The sequence below is a fragment of the Ovis canadensis genome, chromosome 4 (assembly GCF_042477335.2).
Source record: "Ovis canadensis isolate MfBH-ARS-UI-01 breed Bighorn chromosome 4, ARS-UI_OviCan_v2, whole genome shotgun sequence".
Taxonomy (NCBI): domain Eukaryota; kingdom Metazoa; phylum Chordata; class Mammalia; order Artiodactyla; family Bovidae; genus Ovis; species Ovis canadensis.
The window spans coordinates 43,172,889-43,198,280 of NC_091248.1; the positions used below are offsets into that span (position 1 = coordinate 43,172,889).

At 36.6% G+C, this 25,392-nt stretch overlaps 1 protein-coding gene across 2 annotated transcripts in view; it reads right to left on the reverse strand.

Annotated features, from left to right (window-relative positions):
- The window catches only part of TMEM196 (transmembrane protein 196), a 306,657-nt gene that overhangs the window by 122,866 nt on the left and 158,399 nt on the right, over positions 1 to 25,392 (reverse strand). For both annotated transcript variants that reach the window (XM_069586646.1, XM_069586647.1), the window contains exon 3: positions 6,411 to 6,504. In XM_069586646.1, coding sequence (XP_069442747.1) covers positions 6,411 to 6,431 — 21 coding nt within the window. In that variant the 5' untranslated portion in view covers positions 6,432 to 6,504. The remainder of the gene's footprint in view (positions 1 to 6,410; positions 6,505 to 25,392) is intronic.

Consider the following 25,392-nt stretch of genomic DNA (forward strand, 5'->3'; position numbering starts at 1 on the left):
GTGGCACAGAACTGGAAAAGGTAAGTTGTCATTCCGATCCCAAAGAAAAGCAATGCCACCGAATGGTCAAACTATCTTACAACTGCACTCACTTCACATTTTCAGGACTTCCCTTGTGGCTCAGCTGGTAAAGAATCCGCCTGCAATGCTGGAGACCTGGGCTCGATCCCTGGGTTGGGAAGATCCCCTGGGGAAAGGCTACTCACTCCAGTATTCTGGCCTGGAGAATTCCATGGACTGTATAGTCTATGCGGTCTCAAATAGCCGGACACGACTGAACGACTTTCACTTCACTTCATTTTACATGCTCAAGGTAATGCTCAAAATCCTTCAGCTAGGGTTCAACAGTACATGAACTGAGAACTTCCAAATGTACAAGCTGGAACTAGAAAAGTCAGAGGAACCAGAGATCAAATTTCTAAAACCCACTGGGTCATACTGAAAGCAAGAGAATTCCATAAAAACATCTATGTCTTCTTCATTGATTATGCTAATGACTATGCTGTGTGGATCACAATAAAGTGTGGAAAATTCTGAAAGAGATGGGAATACCAGACCACCTGACCTGCCTCCTGAGAAACCTGTGTGCAGGTCAAGAAGCTACAGTTAGCACTATACGTGGAACAACAGACTGGTTCAAAATTGAGAAAGGAGTACGTCATGGGTGTATATTGTCACCCTACTTATTTAACTTATATGCAGAGTATATCATGCGAAATGCCAGGCTGGATGAAGCACCAGGTGGAATCAGTATTGCCAGGAGAGTTATCAGATATGTAGATGATATCACTCTAATGGCAGAAACTGAAGAGGAACTAAAGAATCTCTTGATGAGAGTGAAAGAAAAGAGAAAAATAGCTGGTTTAAAATTCAACATTAAAGAAAAAATATGAAGATCATGGCATCCAGTCTCATCTCTTCATGCAAATAAATAAGGAGAAGTGGAAATAGTGACAGACTTTATTTTCTTGGTTCTCAAAAATCACTGTAGACAGAAACTGCAGCCATACAATTAAAAGACACTTGCTTCTTGGAAGAAAACCTATGACAAACTTAGATAGTGTACTAAAAAGCAGAGATATCACTTTGTCAACAAGGATCCATATAGTCAAAGCTATGGTTTTTCCAGTAGTCATGTATGGATGTGAGATTTGGACCAAACAAAGCTGAGTGCCAAAGAATTGATGCTTTGGGTTGTGGTGCTAGAGAAGACTCTTGAGAGTCCCTCAGACAGCAAGGAGATATCCAACCACTCAATCCTAAAGGAAATCAACCCTGAATATTCATTGGAAGGACTGATGCTGAAGCTCCAATACTTTGGCCACCTGCTATGAAGAGCTGACTCTCTGGAAAACACCCTGATGCTGGGAAAGATTGAAGGCAGGGAAAGAAGGGGATTACAGAGGATGAGATGGTTGGATGGCATCACCAGCTCAATGGACATGAGTTTGAGCAAGCTCTGGGAGATAGTGAAGGACAAGGAAACCTGGCCTGCAGCAGTTTATGGGGTTGTAAAGAGTCAGAGATGACTTAGCAACTGAACAACATCAAGAACAGTAAGTTTAAGATATGAAAGGTCAAAATTTGCTTAGGTTGGCTCTTAGACTTAAATAATTTAGTCTTTTAAAGATGTTTTGGTTTATCTGAATAAGCTAAATAACTGAAGAATCCAAATTCCATCAAAAGGCTTATTAAACATTGAAAATATAAGAAATTTATTTTAAAATATTATTTTCCCTGGTAATGATTCCTCTTTATGCTAGGATTAAAATTTATAGAGCTGAGTTATTGATAGTATAACTAGTATTAATTTTCAAATATATTGAACTAGTCTCTGTGAACAAGTTAATAAAAAGGATATGTGTTTATATGTGTGTAAATTCCATAACTTGGGAATTCAAACTATAAAGATATTTTTCCAGTTGTACAAGATAAATGCATTCCTTTGCTTACTTTCTATTCTGTTTACTATTGACTTTAATAATATTGAATAATCTGGTTATCCTTTAAAACATTAGTGTTATTCTCTCATACTGGTAACTGGGTTTTACCAATCTTTTTAATAATATAATCTCTTTGGTAACATCATACTCCAAGTTTCAATACTGCAGTATTTAAGGAATTAAATAGAATCCCTTTTTAAAACCCCACATAGAATTTGTAGTGGTAGAGTGCTTTAATTGCTGTATAATTTCCCTCCTAAGTAGATTCTTTCTAATCCTCAGTACCACATTCTAAATCCTTAGGACTGTGCGTTTTGGAAAGGGATACTCTATTATTTATTAAATGGCTTTTTAGGAGCTTTTCCTCAAATAGATGGTGAAACTAGATAAAATAGAAAAGGTCAAGAGAAAAATATTTTATTATACTCATCAGTTATGAGCCCATGTGTTTACCCTTTACATAATTTTGTCTGAAAAAATTCATATTTTGAAATACATAGTTAACTTCATGTAATTCAATGAAAATAACCTTAAGAGATAATAAAATAAATCTCAATGCCCAGTACCATTTTAAACCTCAATTGAATAGCATGCTTAGTTTAATTTTGTTGATAAATTCTGCGCTACTCTTTGGTTTCAAACCTTCTGACTAAAATTCAGTTCAGTTCAGTCACTCAGTCGTGTCCGACTCTTTGCAACCCCATGAACTGCAGTACGCTAGTCCTCCCTGTCCATCATCAACTCCCGGAGTTTACCCAAACTCATGTCCGTTGAGTTGGTGATGCCATCGAATCATCTCATCCTCTGTCGTCCCCTTCTCCTCCTGTCCTCAATCTTTCCCAGCATCAGGGTCTTTTCAAATGAGTCAGCTCTTTGCATCAGGTGGCCAAAGTATTGGAGTTTCAGCTTTAACATCAGTCCTTCCAATGAACACCCAGGACTGATCTCCTTTAGGATGGACTGGTTGGATCTCTATCAGCTATTTTATTGCTTTATTGTCACAGTAACAGAGAATAAATATTAAGCATGCTGCTGCTGCTAAGTCGCTTCAGTCGTGTCCGACTCTGTGAGACCCCATAGACGGCAGCCCACCAGGCTCCCCCGTCCTTGCCATTCTCCAGGCAAGAACACTGGAGTGGGTTGCCATGTCTTTCTCCAATGCATGAAAGTGAAAAGTGAAAGTGAAGTCGCTCAGTCGTGTCCGACTCTTAGCGACCCCATGGACTGCAGCCTACCAGGCTCCTCCATCCATGGGATTTTCCAGGCAAGAGTACTGGAGTGGGGTGCCATTGCCTTCTCCAATATTAAGCATAGTTAACTTTTATTAACTAATCAAGGACTTAGTGTCATCATGCTATATTTTTATGTAGTCAGTCTCATGTGTTGTTAAAGGGAAAATGTAAAGTTTTACTACACTTACAAATGCCTATATCAAAAAAAAAAATTCTTGGATTAATTTGTTTCTTTTAGTTTTGTCCCCTTGCCTGAAAATTAGAGATAAGAAACTTTTCAATAAAATACCTTGGGACTTCCCTCGTGACCCAGTGGTTAAGAATCTGCCTGCCAATGGAGCGGACATGGGTTCAATTCCTGGTCGGGGAAGATTTTACATACTGTGGAGCAACTAAGCCCATGCACCACAACTGCTGAGGCCTGCACACTCTAGAGCTCATGCTCTGCAATCAAGAGAAGTCGCTGCAATAAGAAGCCAGCACAGTGCAACAAAGAGCAGCCCCAGCCCACTGCAACTAGGGGAAGCCGGCATGCAGCAATGAAGAACCCATGCAGCCAAAGAGAAAACAAACTTTTTTAATTAAAAAAAAATTAAGTTCCTTTACCACTGAGTTTTAGTACACTGGCATATATAACTGCAAATGAAATAATAGCATATAGTTTAAATACCTACGGTTATAGAATAATTACATACTTAAATTGAAAGGAAAATATTCACCTTCTGCTGAGCTTTATCTTAATGGCGTTTCCTTTGGTTTAGTAGAGTGGAGTATTAATGGTATTTGCTGACCTATTTCTGCATCTTAATAAATGATGATCTATTAAGGTTCATCATCCTTCAGATAGTCTTACCTGTATTTCTCATATTTCAAGCTTGTTTGGAAGTTATAGGAAATAGAACAAACAGCAAGCCATTTAATTTTGAATGTCCAGAATCTTACTTTGTCATACAAAACAGACTCAAGGAAAAAGTTAGTTGGTCACATATAATAACACACTGCAAAGAGGGAAAATCAACATGCATAAATGGAAGACATTTTACACGACAGATAGCTCCTGGAAGGACGAATTTGCTACAAGAGAAAGCAACACAAGAATAGCTGTCAGCTGAGTATAGCACTTGAATTTCATTGCAGCCTTTTCTTGATACTCGATCTGTACTATAATTGAAAGTGAGAACTATCAGGGTTGAGAATTTTCCTCCTGACAGAAGCCTTTTTTTGACATCCCTGTTCATTCTACCTGAACTCTATGCTTATGCTTCTGTTGCTGCAATCCTACAAACAGCTTTCAACCAGCCCTTCTTTCACTGGGCCTCAAATACAATGCTTTAAAATATTTTGAGCAAAAAATAGCATCATGTTTTGTTTTTATCTTCATTTAGAATATAAAGTATAATCTTGGAGTCATTTAGGTAAATAGTTTCAGGAGTTCTTTTCAGCATATTTTCAGAGACTCCCATTTCTTTTGAATCAATTACTCCTCCAATTACATAGCATCCTCATTAAAAGATCATCACAAGGGAAAACAATTTGATCCTATTAGAATCCACAGATTCAAAATAGGAAACTCTGTGTTGAGTAAATAAAAGATTATGTGTCAGGCTATTTTTCATGCATAGGGAATACAAATTTTCAGCATTTTACAAATGAAACCACAGATCTGAGAAGATGAAATCAGTTTCTTTTCTGAGTTGAGTCTTTAGTAATCAAGCAGCTTTCATATTATTAAATGCATGCCTGAAGAAAAACACCAGCATCTTGAAAGAATTCTGCATGTTGGGCATACGATGAAACTGTGCATTTTCTGAGAATCAATTGAAAGAGAGAATACAAGACTTCATTATATTAAAATATTTCCAGCCTTTCTCTCAAGGCAGAGAAAGGGAAGAGTAAAGTTATCATACAACCAATATTTGAAACTGGAGCTGATGAAAAAGTCAAGAATTGTGACTGCTCTTTAGCATGTTTTTCAACTTAAGATTGTAATTCCATTTAACACTAAACATTCCTCCTTTCTAAATTCCTTTACATTTGTTATATAAATACAAAATAAAAGAATAACCATCATATTTGAAAATTAGAAGACTATTAGTTAAAACTTTGGAGGCTAAAATAATGAAGATAAAGTATTGATTATAGGATGCTTACACTTATAATCGGTATGAATTAGCAAACATGCAAATTCAAGTACAAAATTGAAATCCTTTGTGCTTTTTTTTTTTTTTTTTGCAAAGGACTGATCTAATTTGCCAACATGTTTTTAAGATGAATATTTTCTGTGAATGGGCAAACATTTGTTTAATGACTTTTGCTTATTAGAAGCTAGTAAATATTTTAGAGTATTTCTGCCATCTCAGTTACACCTCTGAAGGTAGCAGGAATGGTGTTACAGATGTTTCATTTATGACTTTCTGCAGGAACACATCCCCTGGGATCTATGGGATCAATGTAATCCAAGGTCATCTCAAATATAATGCTGTACTTGTGGTCCAAGGATGGAGACTGCAGAGGAACCAGATAACAGGACATTTATACACCTCTGACCTTATTTAATGGAATCTTGTTGGATCACAATATGATAGGAAGAATTACCACTGAAATGACACCGGGAAGTATTTTATAATATCAAGGCTTTAAAATTCTTTTCTTGCCTTTCCCTCATGGAATGGAAATTTACCATCTGGTCAATGAAAACCCTTAGAGTTTACTTGTGTCTGGTTCATAATGTTGTGGAACACCGGGCAGTCACGGCTACATGGAGAGGACCCCATGACAGGTAGGAGAAACCAGGGAAAAGCAGAAACAGTGAGTGACTATTGCAGGATGTACTGGAGACAGACAATCGTGACCATATCTAGGCTGTGGCGATTCAACCAGTCCTGGAAGAGGAATAGCCATCTGCCTCAGGCACACCTCCAGCATAGTCAGGCAAGCCAATCAGAGACTGTGAGACTCCCCAGCCTGCTTCTTAGAATCAGTACCTGGTTAGTTAGTTAGTACCTAGTCCTAACTAGATACTTCCTCTCCACACCACACAAGTAATATAAACCACCAAATAAAACAAAAGAAAAGAGAAACTTTCTTTTTTCCCTTTTGATAAGAACTATTCTTAACAGAAAACCACATAACATCTAATAGGTACTTACATGATGGTAACAAAATTACAGACTTTTCTTCATAAGGATTCAGAAAGCAGTGGGCAAAAAGACCAAACCAATCATTTTAAACTGACCTGATCCAATTGGCTGTTCATCAACCAGTGACCTTCAGAGATCCCAGTTTAGTGTTTGCTGCACAGCATCTGGTTATCTGGTTTACCAGGTGGTCTGTTAAAATAAAAATTTAGGCCAAAGATACCACATTTATTAATACGAAGGTACAAAACATACAACATGCTTTTGCAACGTTGGGGCTGTTATTTTCTTTCCTTGGGCACACTGACAAGAATGCACACACCTGACAACAGAATCAGCCTAGTTTTCACTGGGTTTGATTACAGTCTTCTTTATAACAAAGACCTTGCACTATGTAGAGTTCTAATATCATGTTTTACTCTAAAGATGTTCAGCCTTTGAGAAAATGGGATATTTATATATTGTTCATGCCAGAGATATGTTGCCACTCTGATGACCTCCACACATGTATTCCATATTTTTGCCACAGCACTGTGAAACAAATTGCCAATTAAATATTTATTATACAAAGACTACACAGTATTAAAGAAGGGAAATGTATCCTAAGTAATAAAATGAAATAAGTTCAAAGAAGGGAAAACTAATAATGAACATTTTATAATATCAGGAAGATTGAAGTGTTAATTTACCCTATAAATCTATCAGAGAAACATCTGAGCTCAAGAAACAGTGTCTCAGTCAAAAACAACAACAACAACAACAAATTATCAAACTTAAATATGCAATGGATACCTTGAAGAATTTATTAGATACTATGGAAAATTAAGCCAATGAATTAAAAGAGAAGTTAGAGGAATTCTCCCAGACATGGCAGAAAAGAAGAGAGATAAATAGAAGCAAAAGAGAAGAAACACAAGAAATTCAATATACATGCACTATGAAGTCCAGAATATAGAGTGATTTCTAATATTTGGGGAATAAAAATTGCCAGTTGTTTTATTTATTCAAAGTTATTCATGCTCATAATTAGACTGAAGTAGTTTAATTTTAATGCAGAATTTAAATGGTTATCACTCTAGATCCATGTTGTCCAATACGGGAGCCACATGGCACAATTATCTACTGAACACTTGAAATAAGTCTAGTCCAAATGGATACATGCTATAAAGGTAAAATCCACACTGATTTTGAAGACTGAGTATGAATACATGACTATAAAATATTGTTAGTTTTTTACCATTTATTACATGAAATAATTATGTTTGATATATTGAGTTACACACAATGGATTACTAAAATTTATTCATCTGTTTCTTTTTACTTTTTCAATGTATCTATTAGAAAAGATTTTTATTGGATAGTGTTGCTCTAGACAGTGCTGACTTGCCTTAGAAACATTTTGTTACTTTTACTTAGAATTACTTTCAAAATCTTGAGTCACATTCCCAGGAAACTTTAGAAGCAAATCTCACTTGAATGTGGACTGGATATTGGAAAGTAGTCAGAAGGCATTTTGAACAAAGCCTGTTAAGTAAGGCGGTGATGAATTTGGACAACACATTAGCAATCAAAAACAAGGGCCCAGAACTAAACACTGGGTTTTCTAATTTGGGATGACTCATCATTTGGATTGTAGTATATCACTTCAGACTTCAACTTCCTTTTCTATAAAATGAGAAGTCTAGCTAGCATATTTTGAAGGCTGTGTCACTTCTCTTTGTAATTTTATAAGTAATTTACATTGGCCTTAACAGTATAATACTGTGGAATTGGTTTTGGAATCTGCTGAAATACCTAAAGAATTATGTTAACTCTGTTTGCATCTATTAATGGTAGCATTATCCACTGAGAATAGAGACTTTATCGTAACACAAGCCAACTAAGGAAAATATTTTCTACTATTTCTTTACTCTTACATGTTTGATTTTGCTGGGTCCTTTCTTTGTAAATTAAAAAAAAAAAGAATGTTTAAAGGTTATTTGTAATCAAACACTAAACCTAAATTCACTCCTATAATGACTCTTTACATTTCACAAAATAGTTTCTGCAAATTCCTTTTTTTAATAATCTGCATTAATAAAAGGCATTTCTTTGCATATAATTTATTGAACTTATATAATTATACTTTTCTTTGTCTTATATTTTGATAATTGTTTCTTTGAGGACTTTAATTATAGGCACTTCAGTAAGACCTGAAAGTAACAACATCATTTCAACTGGTATTTTGAGAAAATCTTTCAAAACTAGATGAATGGATTTTAAAGGTAATAAGTCCTTTGGTCTTTTTCCATGTGGTTCTGGCAGAGTTTGTAATATGAAAATAAATAAAATTCTTTTACTGCAAATATATCTGTTATGTCTCTGAGCAGGAATGTGCCTTTTAATGAAACACTGAATGTGCATAAGCTGTTCTAGTCAAATAACCTAAGGGTAAAAATACATATTAGGTCATAACCTCAAATGTTCTAGAGTTTTCTCCTGCATTTTCAATGAAGTCTACTACAATCACATTTTTTCCCCAAGCACTCTTGGGAAAATGCTGTCTTCTTTAGTTGCTCTGTGTGTGTTTCACATATTTGGGGCTGGTGCAAGGTATTTTTATAATCCACTGGGTAACATGATCAGTTCACACTGAATAAAAATTGTCCAAGCCATTTCTTAATGAATTAATTCATTTATTAAATGTTAAAGACATGGTAGTTGTGGATATAGTAACAGGTACCTGTTACCTAGGCTTCTTAAATGTTGAAGACAAATTTCAGTTCTATCTCTATGTGATCATTCAGCAATTTGGGAAAACAAATCTTAGCACACAGTAAGAACTCAAGAAATATTTCTTGAATGAATAAATCATTGAACCATGTTGTAATAATATAAATAACTAATGTGTATTAAGTTCCTGTTTTGCACCAATGTGTAAGAACATGTAATTTAATACTCATAAGAACTCCATAATACACACACACCCCTCCAATTTTATAAATGAGGAAAGCTGGCTCAGAGAAGCTGGACAACTGACTGTGGCCACTAAGCCAATAAATCACGGTGCTGGGATTTGAACCCAGGTCCAGAAAACTACAAAGACTGTAACACTCTCATTTGAACACCACTGTGTTTTGAATTTGTGGTTCATTATCAAGACAAAGCCAGGTATGATCCTGCGGGCTATAAATCACACTTTAAACATTTAGGGTTGAGGATATAGTGTGATCACCAAAATGGGGCAGGCAGGGAAGAATGGACGCAGAGCAAGTTCAGTTCCGCAGGCAGGCCATTTTATCCAGTGTTAGTGACCATGAAACAATGATGCTAATTTTATAGTTTACACAACTCAACATGCATAGGAAATATACTGTGGAATTTGCTATTGCTGTTCTAACAAAAGACCACAGACTTCCTGGCTTAAAACAACAGAAACATATTACTCTACAGTTCTTTGGGATAGAATTCCTAAAATCAAAGTGTCAGCTGCATTTCTTTCTGGAGGCTGGAGGCTCTGACTTCTCAGTTTCTAGAGGCTTCCCTGCATTCCTTGGCTTGTGGCTCCCTTTCTCTGTCTTAAAAGCCAGCAGCAGTGGTTTGAGACCTTCTCGTATTTATCATTCTGACTTTGTTTCCATTGTCACATATCTTTCTCTGATTTCTTCTGCCTCCTTTCTCCACTTTAAAGCCCCTTGACATTATATTGGACTTGTGTGGATAATCCAGTATAATTTACCTATTTGGAGATCCTAATGATAATCACATCTCCAAAGTCCCTTTGACATGGAAGGCAACATATTCACAGGTTTCAGGGATCAGCACATAAACATCTTTGGGGAGATCATTATTTTATCTAACATACATATTAGATCAAGTATCAGAGTCCTTCACTATCAGTATTTAGTATCACTACCAGTACCAGTATTCACTATCACTACTCAGTATCCTTGACTATTTATATCATGTTGGTTTAATTTACAAGCGGTTGAAACTTGGTTACCTGAAAAACACACTGAGATTCTGAGATTTTTGCCAGAAGCATTCCTAGGGTCAATATCATTTAGTGAGTGAAGAACACAGGATACACGGTAAACTGTGGTCCAATTACAACCAAGGTCTTGGACCATCCCCACAGGGAGCTGTGGATTCAGGGTTGTCTCACTTTGAGGCAGAGAGTTTGGGCCTTGATGCCCTACATTGACTAGTCACGGGATAGAGGCTGCCTCTCCAACCCTCCTGAGAGCAGGTGTGGCCTTGGATGCATCAACATCATCAGAAGGACTCAGCTGAAAGCCCTGAGCAACCAAGATTCCCAGGGCCTGAAAGGAAGAGTGCCTCCATCCTGAACGGGTGCTGCACAGCATCTACCTCACAAGCTAAACCGATTCAGGTGCCGTACTTATGCCACCATTCATTATTATAGGAAAATCCAGGGCAAAATGCTTTAAGTTAAATATATTCACCAAAGATCAATAGAAAGAACCCAACATCCATAAATTAGGTTGAATTTAGTCTCTTGTTCTTCCTTGGCATAATCTATTCCCACAGGCACAGTTTATTATTTTTCCTCTTTTTTTTTCCTAGCTGCAAAGTGCCACTTGAAATAAAATGATGTCTTTTACCAGTGCTTATGTGTTCAATTAGATAAAGTATTTAATGATAGGCACTTTTCCAAAACAACAGGAACAGCAAATATCACTTTCACTGCTGCAATTAATCACTTGTATTTAAATTATGAAAATGTGTTATCATGCTCCCTCTAGGATGGTTATTTGGATATTAATGACAAAAATGTTCTTAATGCTATATTACCTTGGATTCCTTATTTAATTCCACCAAATGTCCCCATTTCTATAGAGAAAAGGACAATAATTGTTTTCCATGCAACTGAGAGAAGAAAAATTATTTCATCCTTCTTTGCCTACACAGCTATACTTGTGTGAAAGCGCCAGGAAACAGCAGGAATAGAACAAGAATAAAGAGCTTCAGAGAACTGATGTCTGTTTGATTCACTACCAAAAAGGGGAAAAAATATACTCAATATCTTTATAAGTTGTGTATCTGAAAAATTAAGGCCTAATTTCTTAGAAGCATAACTATATCAGCAGTTTTGTAGTCCATGGGGCAGTTTTAGGTCATTCCACTATTATCAGCGCAAAGGGGGTAGTTGGGTAGAAAATAAACTAAGTAAATTTTTATGTCAGGAAAAAAAATCCCCATAAAGACTTCTCATGCTTAACTTTCATGATGAAGTTAAACATTCTTGACATTCTAGGTAAACAATGATTCACTGATTAAAAAAAAAAAATTGTTGTGGGTGATAAGATATGAATCATTTTAAATCCCTTCACTATTTACAAAGAAAAGTAAAAAAGAAAATTCATCCGTCTCCTTCCATTCTCTCATGGGTAAGTTTTACGCTAAATATCATAGCAATATGACATTACAGCATACATCCTAGGTCTTTCGTAACAAAGTATTTCAGGCTTAAAACCACAGAAATTTGTCACACAGTTCTGAAAGCTAGAAGTCCAAAACAATGGTGTCAGTTGGGTTGGTTCCATCTTAGAACCCTGAGACTTTGCCCCATGCCTCTCTCTCAGCTTCTAGGGACATCCAGTGATCTTTGGCACTCCATGTTTTGTAGACGCGTGATTCCAGTCTCTACCTCAGTTTTCACATGGTGGTCTCCCTTTGAGTTTTTATGTTCAAATTCCCCTCTTCTCATAAGGGCACCAGTTGTGTCAGTTGAGGTGCATCCTAATGACCTCGTCTTAACTCGATTACATCTGTAAGGAGCCTATTTCCCTATACTGTCACGCTCACAGCTCCTGACAGCCAGGTCAGCAACACCTCTTTTGGAGGGGACACAATTCAATTCATAACAAAACAGAAAACTTGACCAGAAGAGATAAACATGTAGAGAAGACTAGAGGTTTCAAATCCAGGAAGGGGAAGAGAATGCTCTAGTTACAGCCTTGCTCCGTATATATAGTGTAGCTTGCAGACCAGCAGTTTGGGGGACACCAGAGAACTTATCAGAAATGCAGAATCTCAGTCCTTATCCCAGATCTACCAAATCAGAATTTGATTTTAACAAAATCCTTCATTTGTTCAAATGCACATATTTGGTTTCAGATACATACTCTAAGGCCCACAATTTAGAACTTTATTAGATGCATAATAGAGTTAACCTATGCCTCTAGTACATCATTTATGACTTTTCATCTAGCTGCAAAATCATCTCTAGGTTACTTATGATACATAATGCAATGAAAATGCTACATAAATAGTTGCCAGCACGCAGAAAATTGTAATTTTGCTTTTGGGAACTTTCTGGTTTTGTTTTTGTTCCATGGTTGGTTGAATCTATGGATGCGTAACCTGTGAATATGAAGGGCCAAGTGTACCTGCTTTGGGAGTTGGGGGAAAAGCTTTTTCTGCATGTTTCCATTGTGAACTGTGATACGTATGCTATGGACCTATTTTATTCCATGTGTTTCCCATATGCACTGCAGGCATGATCTGAAGGCATTGTACTCATGCTTCCGCACAGTTTTGTGTACTTGGAGGTAACAGCCAAAAACTAGACTCTGCTGCTGCTGCTAGGTCGCTTTAGTTGTGTTTGACTCTGTGCAACCCCACAGATGGCAGCCCACCAGGCTCCCCCGTCCCTGGGATTCTCCCGGCAAGAACACTGGAGTGGGTTGCCATTTCCTTCTCCAATGCATGAAAGTGAAAAGTGAAGCAAATTATTCTGCTTATATTTTTCTCTTCATATGGGCATGAGTGATACATGATTAAAAATTCATGTCTAAATATATTCAAAATATTTTTAAGGATAATATAAAATGCTAAGAGATACAGAATTATAGCTGAACCAGCAGTGCCTTTTTTTTAAGGAATATATGAAATAATAATTTGTCTATAATCAATAATATATTAATTTGATAAAATAAACATTACCAACTATATAACTGAGATCTATTTAAATATCATACCACTGATAATAAAAAATGTTATTTCATATGAACAAAAATGTATAGGACATAAATTGTACCAATTATCATAGTAAACATATTAAGGCTATATGAAACGTGGACTCGTATACTTACGAAAGCAAAATTTAGAGGCTAGATTAATGTCATCTTAATGTTAGATTCAGTTGTTTTCAAATCATGGTTTTTTAAAAAAAGGAATCAGGAAAATCTTCTCATCAGTCCTTGAAGTTATTTTTTTCTTACTAGTTGCTTATAGTGGAGAAGGCAATGGCACCCCACTCCAGTACTTGCCTGGAAAATCCCATGGACGGAGGAGCCTGGCGGGCTGCAGTCCATGGGGTCGCCAAGAGTTGGACACGACTGAAAGACTTCACTTTCACTTTTCACTTTCATACATTGGAGAAGGAAATGGCAACCCATTCCGGTGTTCTTGCTTGGAGAATCCCAGGGACAGGGAAGCCTGGTGGGCTGCCGTCTATGGGGTCGCACAGAGTTGGACACGACTGAAGTGACTTAGCAGTGACTTAGCAGTTGCTTATAGAGTCATTACCTTTATAGACATAGGGGTTATTTTAGGTGCTTGGAGATACAGGCTTAACTAATCATCTGTAATTGTTTCCTGTTAATACTGAACACCAAGAACTAACAGCAAAAGAAAATAAAAGTGTTAATGTGTTCAAAGATCCATAATTTAGCTACAGTTTGCAAATGTGTGGAGCACTTCAAGAGGATTTAATACTTTTGTGGAGCAAAGTTGTGCCATTAATATTTAATTTCCAGAAGCTGAAATTCCAGGGTTGTCTCATTGATTCATTATAGATTTACATATGTTACATACCTTGGCCCATTTGAAAGACATTTGATTATTATTCAGAACTTTGCTTTTTAAGGCATAATTTGTTGGTAAAAATATGGAATATGTAAAATGGTACGTCTCTAACATTCTTATTGCCTTTTTAAATGTTCAAACCTAGACATAACGCTGCGTCCATTTATGCTTTCCCCTTACCTTCCCCAATGTGTCAATTCAAAACCAAAGTGTTCTCCTTATAAAACTTTTATTGGTGATTCTAATAGACAGAAAGTCCCTCCACCTAGCTAAGAGTTTAGAAATGGACCAATCTGAATTTCACTCCTAGATTAAGCATTTAGTTAGTGGTAAAGCCTTAGATATGTTATTTAGTGGGGTTTCCCAAGTGGTGCTAGTGGTAAATAACCCACCTGCCAATGCAGGAGTCATAAGAGACACAGGTTCGATCCCTAGGTCAGGTAAATCCCCTGGGGGAAGGCGATACTCCAGTATTCTGGACTGGGAAAGCTCATGGGCAAAGAAACCTGTCAGGCTATACTCCATGGGGTCACCGAGAGTCAGACACAACTGCAGAATGGCACACACACACACGACCCTCTAAGTGCCTGTAAAATGGAAATATTAACTATCTTATAGAATAATAAGTATGTATATCTTATACACCTTACATAGCTTGATACAAAAAAGCTAACTTTCAAAAAATAGTGGCTATTTTTTATTATTGCTCAAATTAAAAACATGTATGCCTTCAAGTACATATACAGATAATTTTATGTATCAGTTTATCAGTAAAATGTAAGCTTTATAAAGGTAGAGATATTATTTTTACTCTCATATTCATGACTTCAACATTAGATGCATGTTATATACATGATCAACTTTTTGTAATGAATGAATGAGTGAGTATTTAGACCTAATGAAGTGAGTATGTGATGGAAGCTGAACAGGTAACAAGAGCAATTTCTGCCTCTGCAGTGAGCACTTTCCTTAAATGAACAAATTTGTCTTTTCTTTAGTTTTCCTATTTATATAGAGGTCTGTGCCCCAGAAAGTTCTTATGATTCAGTTCAATTACTGAATGAGCAAGCTTTTCTTCAGTGTTGGAAGGTATAGAATGAACTTTAAATAGCAGCATTACCCTGGGACAGTCACAGCCCTGTGACTACCTCTGTCTGTAAAATGACAGATCTGAACTACATCATTGGGGCTAAAAGAGTTTCTTAGAAGAAATGTTCTAAAAAATAATCCCTTATGGAACTATGCTAGATAAAACTGATAAAACCGGAACCAGTGCATGAAATGGGTTCATGTTTCTATATGTGTATGGGAGTGGGCCTTTGTGCCCCCAGGAGGGGTAGAAAATACAGTCTATTAAGCCTCCTTTAAGTCACACTTCCCACGTCCTCCTCCCACCCACCTTGAACACGCACACAAACCTATTAGACTCTGAGACAACTCCAGGAAGATGCTAGAAATTCACTGACCAAACTTTGGCAATGGATAGGCTAAACACCAGCTTCTACTCCTGCCTTATTGTTCCATAATACTGGGATTCTGAAGTTCAGAAGACCCTGCATTCTTATCTTCAGCCATCACTTTTTGAAACTGAGGTGAATAAATGAAAAGAATAGGGTTGCAGAGTCCCGCTCAGCTTCAGGGCACTGTGGCAGAGGTGAGTCGGAAACACTGAAACAGGACAGTGAGCGGGAGACTGGAACTGGGCTCACTGGTCTGTCTAACAGGTCTGTGCTCCTACCTGGCTCAAGCTCAGACTGAGTCAGACTGTTTATATCTATTCCATGTTATCACTTTTACAACTTCATCTTCTGCAACCAATCAATAGATTTAGAACACACATCTTTTGAACTCATGGTGTGACTGAATTGACCAGATGTTCGGCTGAATTGACTGAGCTGTTTCTAGTATAATGTGGACGCAGCCTGAGAGTCAGTGAAAGGTGACAGAACTTTGACTTTTCTTTGTCCAGAGATAGAAAAGGCAAAAGGGGAGGAGGCAGGGAAAATGCAAGAGAAGGACAGGTAGATGAACAATCAGCAAGGGAGCAATCAGCAGCCTACACAGGAGTCCCAGATACAATACTTGATTTCAAGGGAACCTCTCTCTAGTTTAACCTTTCTCTATTTTAAAACTTATTTTAAAATGAAGAATTGTTGACAAGGGATTATATGAGGCAGATAGAAGGAGAGGCTAATTTAAGACTAAAACATGAAAACTACAGCAATTAATATACTGTTCATCACTAAGAATAAGATAATCTTCCTTGTCACTATGTAGAATTAATTTCGATTCTCTGATATTTCGTGTATATATCAGTACTAACTTTTAACATAAAGCAAAAAGAAAGCCAAATTGTTGGGAAATGTGCTAATATCACACACACATGCATATATACACACACGTGTAAACGTGTAGTCTATTCCAAAGCCAAGAAAAATTTCTTCATGGCATTCTTTCAGCATGCTATCTGACCAATAGAGTTCATGCATCAGTGAAGTCCTGGTAACTCTGGAAGGAGTTGTTTCTACTTGGTTTTAAATTCCACTTTGTTTCACTGTAAGTAAACAAAACCACCTTACTTGTTTTTCTAAAAAGGCTGAAATTTTTTTAGCACAGTAAAAAAATGCAGATTCAAGCATGGGGATTTTCTTGAAGAAAAACTGATGAATATTCATGCATAGACTGAAGAATATAAAATATGAAATGTCAACTTTCCTAAAAGTCATGGGAGAATTTTTGTGGAAGGATATTATATTACTAAAAAAAAAAAAACTCCAGAAAAATCCCCACACCACAGAAGTGAGTGATATATTTAATGCCACTGATAAATTGTGATTCTTCTAGATAAACATAAGGAGGGAACTTGTATGCTACTTTGAATTATTATCAGTTATGGTATATTTATAAAGTGATAGTGATAGTAAGAAAGAAAGTAAAAAAAAAAAAACCAACCACTAAAATATATTCTAAAATATCCTTCTCCACTTTGTTTTCCCCCATAGCACTTATAACCCTTGTACCTTATTATTTCTAAGATCATTTAAACTTTTTTGTTTCGTTTTCTCTCTTCTAACTATAAAATAGGTCTCCTATTATAATATTAATACAAATTTACTGTTTTGCTCACTGCTGTATCCCTGAAAATCTTTTTAAGAGCTGGCACTAATAGGTGACAAATATTGGCAGAATGAATGAACTGGTACGTGGCAGTACATGCCAAGAGATACCAAATCAGTTTACTTGAGTATAAAGAGAAAATCTTTTTGAAATCACAGCAAAAAGATAAAGCTAACCATGATAGGGAACAAAAATTGATCTGGATTCAAATCCAAAGGAACTTTCAAAGCTGGAAGGCTATGGAGAGATACCATTGGAGAAAAAGTGAGTTCAGAATGTGATAAAGATAAATAGCTTATATAAGGCTAACTCTTCTACAAATAATTATTATAAAATAATATATAAACCAAGTTGAAGGCACTTTAGAATGTCCAAAGGCAGGCAGCGGCATGGAATATTTGAACTTTTGAAAGAATAAATGGCCACTGCGTCAGATCCATATTTATTTGCCTTTCCCCCAAAGGCACTTCCCACTTCATACGGCACAGGGGAAGAATAATTCAAGCAGAAACCTGCTATTTCATCAGGTTGAGTTGTCAGAGAACACATGAGCTATAAATTGAAGGGGAAAATCCTAAAAAGGAAGGCACCAGGGCCCAGGAATTTCCAACCCAGGATATACACTTTCCTCAAATCCTCGCTTGACCTTTGAATCACAAGGAAAACTCCAAAAAGTCTAGTAGAAGACAACAGCTGGAAAAGGTGAAAAACCTGAGTAATTCTCTTAGCTCGCGAGTAGATATCTTAGCTCCTGTTATCTTGCTATTTGTATGGCTGGCACTTGAGTTCTAAAATTAACAAGAGGTAGACTCGGTTAAGAACTCAGTGGCTATTTAGGTACTACAAATGGCGTGTGCCAAGTTTTCCTAATAGAGAGTATCAGACTATTAAATGAATCAATTTTTTTGCTTCAAAAAACCAAATGGACAATATAGTTCAAGCCTGAATCCTAACAGCCACCGCTATGAAGACCAGGATCCATTCTTACTTAAGGTTACATCCCTTAATTTAAAGTCATTATATTTCAGTGCAGGGATCAGAGGTACAGAGAAACTGTAACATATGCTTGACTCTCTGTAATATTCTTTCATCCTTTTTTATGCATTTAAAATGTTGAGATTTTCTTATTAACCTATATCAGGATCCCCAAGTAACAAGTTATTTTTATAACAACAGATGACACAACTTCAAGTTCCTGTTTATCTTTTAGAAAAGTCATTTCCATTGTTTTCTACTTAACAGATGAGGATATTTTTCCTTTCTTGAGCAATCAAATTATTCTTAAGAAATGTATTGAGATTTCTGCCCATTATACTTTTTCTCCTGCTAATGACCATTCCCCACAATGTTTCTCATGATCATAAAAATTATATAGAAGTTATGGAAAATTATATGGAAGTAACAGTTCATACACTGCTGAAGCCTAGCTTAAAGGATTTTGAACATAACCTTACTAGCATGTCAAATGAGTACAACTGGACAGTAGTTTGAAACTTCTTTGGCAATATCCTTTTTGGGGGGATTGGAATGCAAACCGACCTTTTCCAGTCCCTGTGGTCACTGCTGAGTTTTCCAAATTTGCTCACATATTAAGTGCAGCACTTTAAGAGCATTATCTTTTAGGATTTTAAATAGATCAGCTGGAATTCCATCACCTCCGCTGGCTTTGTTCATAGTAATGCTCCCTAAAGCCCACTAGACTTCACACTTCAGGATGTCTGGCTCTAGCTGAGTGAGCACACTACCATGGTTATCAGTTCATTAATACATTTTAGAACAGGCAGAGGAGCCAGAGATCAAATTGCCTTGGATCATAGAGAAAGCAAGGGAATTCCAGAAAAACATCTACTCCTGCTTCATTGACTACACTAAAGCCTTTGACTGTGTGGATCACAACAAACTGGAAAATTCTTAAAGAGATGGGAATACCAGATCACCTTACCTGTCTCCTGAGAAACCTGTCTGCAGGTCAAGAAGCAAGAAATTAGAATTGAATGTAGAATAAAAGCAGATTGGTTCAAAACTGGGAAAGGAATATGTCAAGACTATATATTGTCACCCTGCTTATTTAACTTCCATGCAGAGAACATCACGCAAAATGCTGGACTGGATGAATCACAAGCTGGAATCAAGATTGCCAGGAGAAATATCAAAAACCTCAGATATGCAGATGATACCACTCTAATTGCAGAAAGTGAGGAGAAACTAAAGAGCCTCTTGAGGGGGACAAAAGAAGAGAGAAAAGGTGCCTTAAAACTCAACATTAAAAAAACTAAGATCATGGCATCTGGTCTCAACACTTCATGGCAAATATGGGAGGCGGGAGTGGTAACAATGACAGATTTTATTTTCTTGGGCTCCAGAATCACTATGGATGGTGACTGCACCCATGAAATTAAAAGAGGCTTGCTTCTTGGAAGAAAAGCTATGACCAAACCTACATAGCATATTGAAAAACAGACATCAGTTTCCAACAAATGTCTATATAGTCAAAGCTATGGTTTTCCCGGTATCATGTATGGATGTGAGAGTTGGACCATAAAGAAGGTTGAGCACCCAAGAATTGATGCTTTTGAACTGTGGTGCTGGAGAAGACTCTTGAGAGTCCCTTGGACTGCAAGGAGATCAAACTAGTCAATCTTAAAGGAAATCAACCCTGAATATTCACTGGAAGGACAGATGCTAAACTTGAAGCTCCAATACTTTGGCCACTTGATGGGAAGAATCAGTTCACTGGAAAAAACCCTGATGCCGATAGATTGAAGGCAAAAGGAGAAGGGAACAGCAGAAAATGAGAAGGCCAGATAGTATCACTGACTCAGTGGATATGAATCTGAGCAAACTCTAGGAGATAGTGAAAGACAGGGAAGCCTGGTGTGCTGCAGTTCATGGGGTCACAAAGAGTTGGACACAACTTAGTGACTGAACAACAAAGTATATTACAGGAAGTACCTTGTTAAAATTACTAACATTTTATCAATATGAGGTATGAACTATTACTGAGTTGTTAATAATCTCAGTTCAATCTAGTAAAGATATTATATGCTCCTTTTTATTATAGATATTTCCAACCCTGCTCTGCTTGGTTCATGAGGTTCTTCCCAATGACTAAATTCACCTATGATTACTGGACATCTTATATCTATTGAATTTATACATTTGGGAATTTTAAAAAGATGATTAGTGTGTTTATATACAAATGATCAGTACAGTAGAGCGGCAGTTGTCCCTGTCATGACTTTAACCTGGTGACTGCCCTATTCACATTACTTGGGTGGTTTCTCATCTTGAAATCCTGATTATTCTGAGGAGTACTCATCTTCTGTCTCTTTCACTTCATCACCATTATAATTGGTCTAAATTCTCATTTATTTATTTAGTTTTTGGCCAGTGTGGCTCTGGAGACAGCATTTCTAGTTGGGTGTGGTCTTTCTGTATCAATCTCCTCTTTTTAACCACTGTTATTTCTTTATCATTTCCTGTGTTTGATTTTTCTTAATGGTCACTAATTCTGGTATTGTTAGTGATAGTAGACCATCTAGTTTAACTTCGGATACAATTTTTCATTTATTATTTCTGGATCAATATATCTGAGATGCAATATTTTTTTCTTTGATTCAAAATTATATTCTTTACTTTGGACAATCTAAAGTATCATTCTTAGAATTTTTTAAAAAATAGTCATTGTATTACTACTGCAGCTATGCCCACTGGTCAGAAAATTTTTTCTCTAAGAGCCAAATGTTAAATGTTTATGTCTTTGAGTCCCAAGAAGCAAAACTAAACAACTGTTATTGCCAAAGAGCTAATAATCCTTTACATTTTATATTTTAATTTTTCATTTATAGGCCATACAAAAGTAGGTACAGGCCACAGAAAAGTAGGTGTAGGCCACACAAAAGTAAGTAGAATAATAGGTTTAGTCCATGGGCTATATTTTCCAACCCTTCCTCTTTAATACACCTTTATCATGTGATGGGATGACTTTCATTAGAATCTTTTAATTTCTGCGGCTTTCATTTCTATTAGCCCCACTTGATATTTTCTTATGAAATTAAACATATACCAACTTTGTGATTCAGGAATTCTCTCCTAGGTATTTATTCCAATTAAGGAAGCAATTTATTCATGGAAGAGTTACATTAAAATGTTTATCTCCTTTATTTATAATAGTGCTAAACTGGAAACAATACAAATGTCCATCAGGATAAAAGACTGAAAAATATTCATTCAATAAAATACCACTCAGTAATAAAAATGAATGAACTACTGATGTATGCAACAACATAGATAAATATCAAAAACTATGTGTTGGGCAAAAGAAGCCAGACATATAAGAATGTTGTATTATCTATAAGGAGATCAAGAGGTTGAATGCCTTTAGCTTAACAGAAATTGATTATGACAGGATAATCTATAGGGAGTAGGAATTGAATAATAGGGGGCATAAGTAAATTTTATAAAGTTATATAAATGTTCTATTTCTTTATTGGAGTGTGGGCTACACGGGTATGCTGCTGCTGCTGCTGCTAAGTCGTTTCAGTTATGTCTGACTGTGCGACTCCATAGACGGCAGCCCATCAGGCTCCCTGTCCGTGGGATTCTCCGGGCAAGAACACTGGAGTGGGTTGCCATTTCCTTCTTCAATGGATGAAAGTGAAAAGTGAAAGTGAAGTCGCTCAGTCGGGTCCGACTCTCAGCGACCCCATGGACTGCAGCCTTCCAGGCTCCTGCATCCATGGGATTTTCCAGGCAAGAGTACTGGAGTGGGGTGCCATTGCCTTCTCTGACACAGGTATAATCATATATAAAATTCATTTAATTTTGTCTAAATCTATGGATATCACCATATGTAAAGTTTACTTCAATAAAACCACAAAAAAGCATTAAAAAATATGATAGGATACCCCTCATTAATATAAAAAATACAATATTTACATCAATATATATATTTGACAAAATATTACCATATCAAATTTAACAATACATGAAAGGGATGATAAACCCAAGCTGTGTTTTTTTTCCAGGATTGCAAGGTTGGCTTACCATTTGAAAATCAAAAATTTAATTAACAAAATTAACAGGAAAAAGGAAAAATCCCATATTATAAATTTAATGGATGCATAATTGGACACCTCATGAGAAGAGTTGACTCATTGGAAAAGACTCTGATGTTGGGAGAGATTGGGGGCATGAGGAGAAGGGGATGACAGAGGATGAGATGGCTGGATGGCATCACTGACTCGATGGATGTAAGTCTGAGTGAACTCTGGGAGACGGTGATGGACAGGGAGGCCTGGCATGCTGCGATTCATGGGGTCGCAAAGAGTCAGACACGACTGAGCGACTGAACTGAACTGAACATGTTTAGCAACACATCATAAACTAAGAATAGTAGAGAGATTTCTCAATCTAAAAAAACTGTCTCTAACAAAAAGCCAAAGCTAATATTGAACTTGCTCAGGAAAGACTAAATAATTCACCCTCTCCCACACTAGGATCAAGGAAAAGGCAGTAATGTCTACTTCTGCAACATCTATGCAATATTGTATTTTAAGTTTTAGCCACTGTAAGTCAAGAAAAAGAAAGTACAGAAATACCAGGAAGAAAAAAAATCATAATAGTAAAATGGACATTTGTATATAGTTCTAAATATTAATAAAAAGTCAACTCTCTCAGAGTCCTACTCACAATGAATCAATCAAATTAACCCTTACCTCTGATACCACTCTCCTGACCCAAGGGATGGGCACTATACTATACTCTTTGACCAGTTTATACCATTTCAATACATACTCTCTGAGATTATAAAGGCAATACTGCTGTCAAGCACACTGAAGGATGATTAGCATAAAATATTGGCAAGAGAGGACAAGAGTGACACCAAAAGCCTCAGAAAATTACATTACATAGCCTACGTGCAAAAAGACAATTGTTCAATCTTTCTGGCTAATTCATATTCTAAAGGACATATTGGTTATGTGAAACACATCTGCTTGAATGATCAACACAATTGCATAGAAAATTCTATATTCTACTTGAATAATATCTTACTTGCCAACAGTAAGTGAAATCATGTATTTAATGCTTTACCTATGGAGGAGACACCTGCCTTTGGAAAAACAGTATCTTTAATTTATGAGCTGAATTATCATATGTTTCTCAGATTACAGGGTCAGCTGGTTGCTGATTGCCCTGGGAGCAACTCCATCAAATTAATTTATTTGCAATTTAATTTCATAGTGAAGGAATAAAACGGTAGGTTTGAACTTGCCTTTAACTTTTCATCATATGCCCCTTAATAGTCTTCCTAGTTTATGTATAATTGGATTCCATTCATCCCTTTAATGTTTGTGGTGTGCACACTCCTATGTCTAAGTATTGAGCTACCTGAAGTGCGTCATTTAGTAGAATTAAGCAAGAGACTAAAGCCTATATTTATGAGACATGGTCAGGAGCTGGCAGCAAACAGATGACATGTTTGACATGAAGAAAATCTGGCCTCTAACCAAATTTTTCCATCTCAGAATTTATTATTGGAAAACAACTTGCCCCTTCTCTGGTTTATGAGAGACTGGCATGCAAGCCTGGAAGCTATGGCCACGCATAATGGGAATCTTGCTTCCAGTCCTATTTCGGCACTCAGGATTTACGGACGGAGAAGGCTAGATCTTCCTCCAGCATGTTAGAAATAATGAGGCCTGATTCTGTAGAGAGCAACTGTATGGCACAGGGGGCCAAGCAGCCTCTGTTTCTGACCAACCACCTCCACACTTGACCAGGACTACTCAACTTACCTACTTAACTGGTATGCACTTGTATGGAGCTTCTAGAAGTCTAGTACCTTTTTGATAGGGAAGCTTATAAAAAATGGTTCTCAAAGTATAGACCCTGTACCAGCTACATAAGCATTACCTGGGAAATTGTTGAGTTCAAATCTAGTTTATACTGATAATTTGCTTGATTTTAGTGTGTTATGTGGCAGTTCCCAAATGCATTTCATCACAGAAACTTCTTACATAAGCACCTCTTCAGGTTTGTATTCAATGAAATACTCTTGATAAATAAAACAGAGCTTTGGAGAATGCTATTTGAACTGGGATATAGTTCAAAATTATACCTAATGATATTTCCTTTCCTTTAGTCAAACAAAAGGCATACATTTGAAAACTACATGAAGAAATAAGGCCATTACTTTTAAAAATGCATTCATATTAACTGGATAAATTAATTCTTTGAAGTAATTATTGCTGAAATCTAGTATTTCAAAAAAAATATCTTGTGGTTATATAACTCTAACTTTCTAAAATGTGCTAACATATGCTGATTTGTCCTCTATTTTCTCCATTTTGTTAAACACTTAGCAAATACGGCTATAATCAAGATAAATTAGATTTTTAACTAAAGATGTAAGGATAGAATGTGCCAATGTACTTAGACATGTCTGACTCTTTGCAACTCTATGGATTGTAGCTCACCAGGACTACAGGAGCAGGCAGGCTTCTCTGTCCATGGGATTTCCCAGGCAAGAATACTGGGGTGGGTCACCATTTCCTCCTCCAGGGGATTTTCTTTACCCAGGGGTCGAACTCACATCTCCTGCACTGGCAGGTGGGTCCTTACCAATGCACTACCTATGCATAGAACAGCTAACTGAAATCCCCAGTTAATCCAAAGCTTTATTTTAACCAATAGATTCAACTAAGCAATAGAGTCAATAAGCATATAGCCGGATCATATTCATGGATAAATCATTAAGAATCTAGAAAATAAGAAACAGATCTACCATTACTGTGCATGTTCCCATAGTTTCAATGCCTATGAGACCCAATCTGCTGGAGTTTGTCAGTGTTCCAGGTTTTAAATTAGAAGATGTCTGCATACTTGCTCTAAATGGTATTCCAGGAAGCTCTCAAATTGATTTTAACTGCTATGTCACATAAAAGTCACTTAATTTGAGCTGAGAACTAAATGAGTTTCTATCCAAAATAAGTTCTGAAACTGTGTCTTTGTACCATCACTGGTGGCCCATTTTCCATATCATGAGCCATGAAAATTCACAGTTCTACCTCCATGCAAGCTGGCTTACCAGTTGAATAATTAGTACCAAATGGAGACAGTAATTCAAATGAGAAATGTTTTTAAATATTA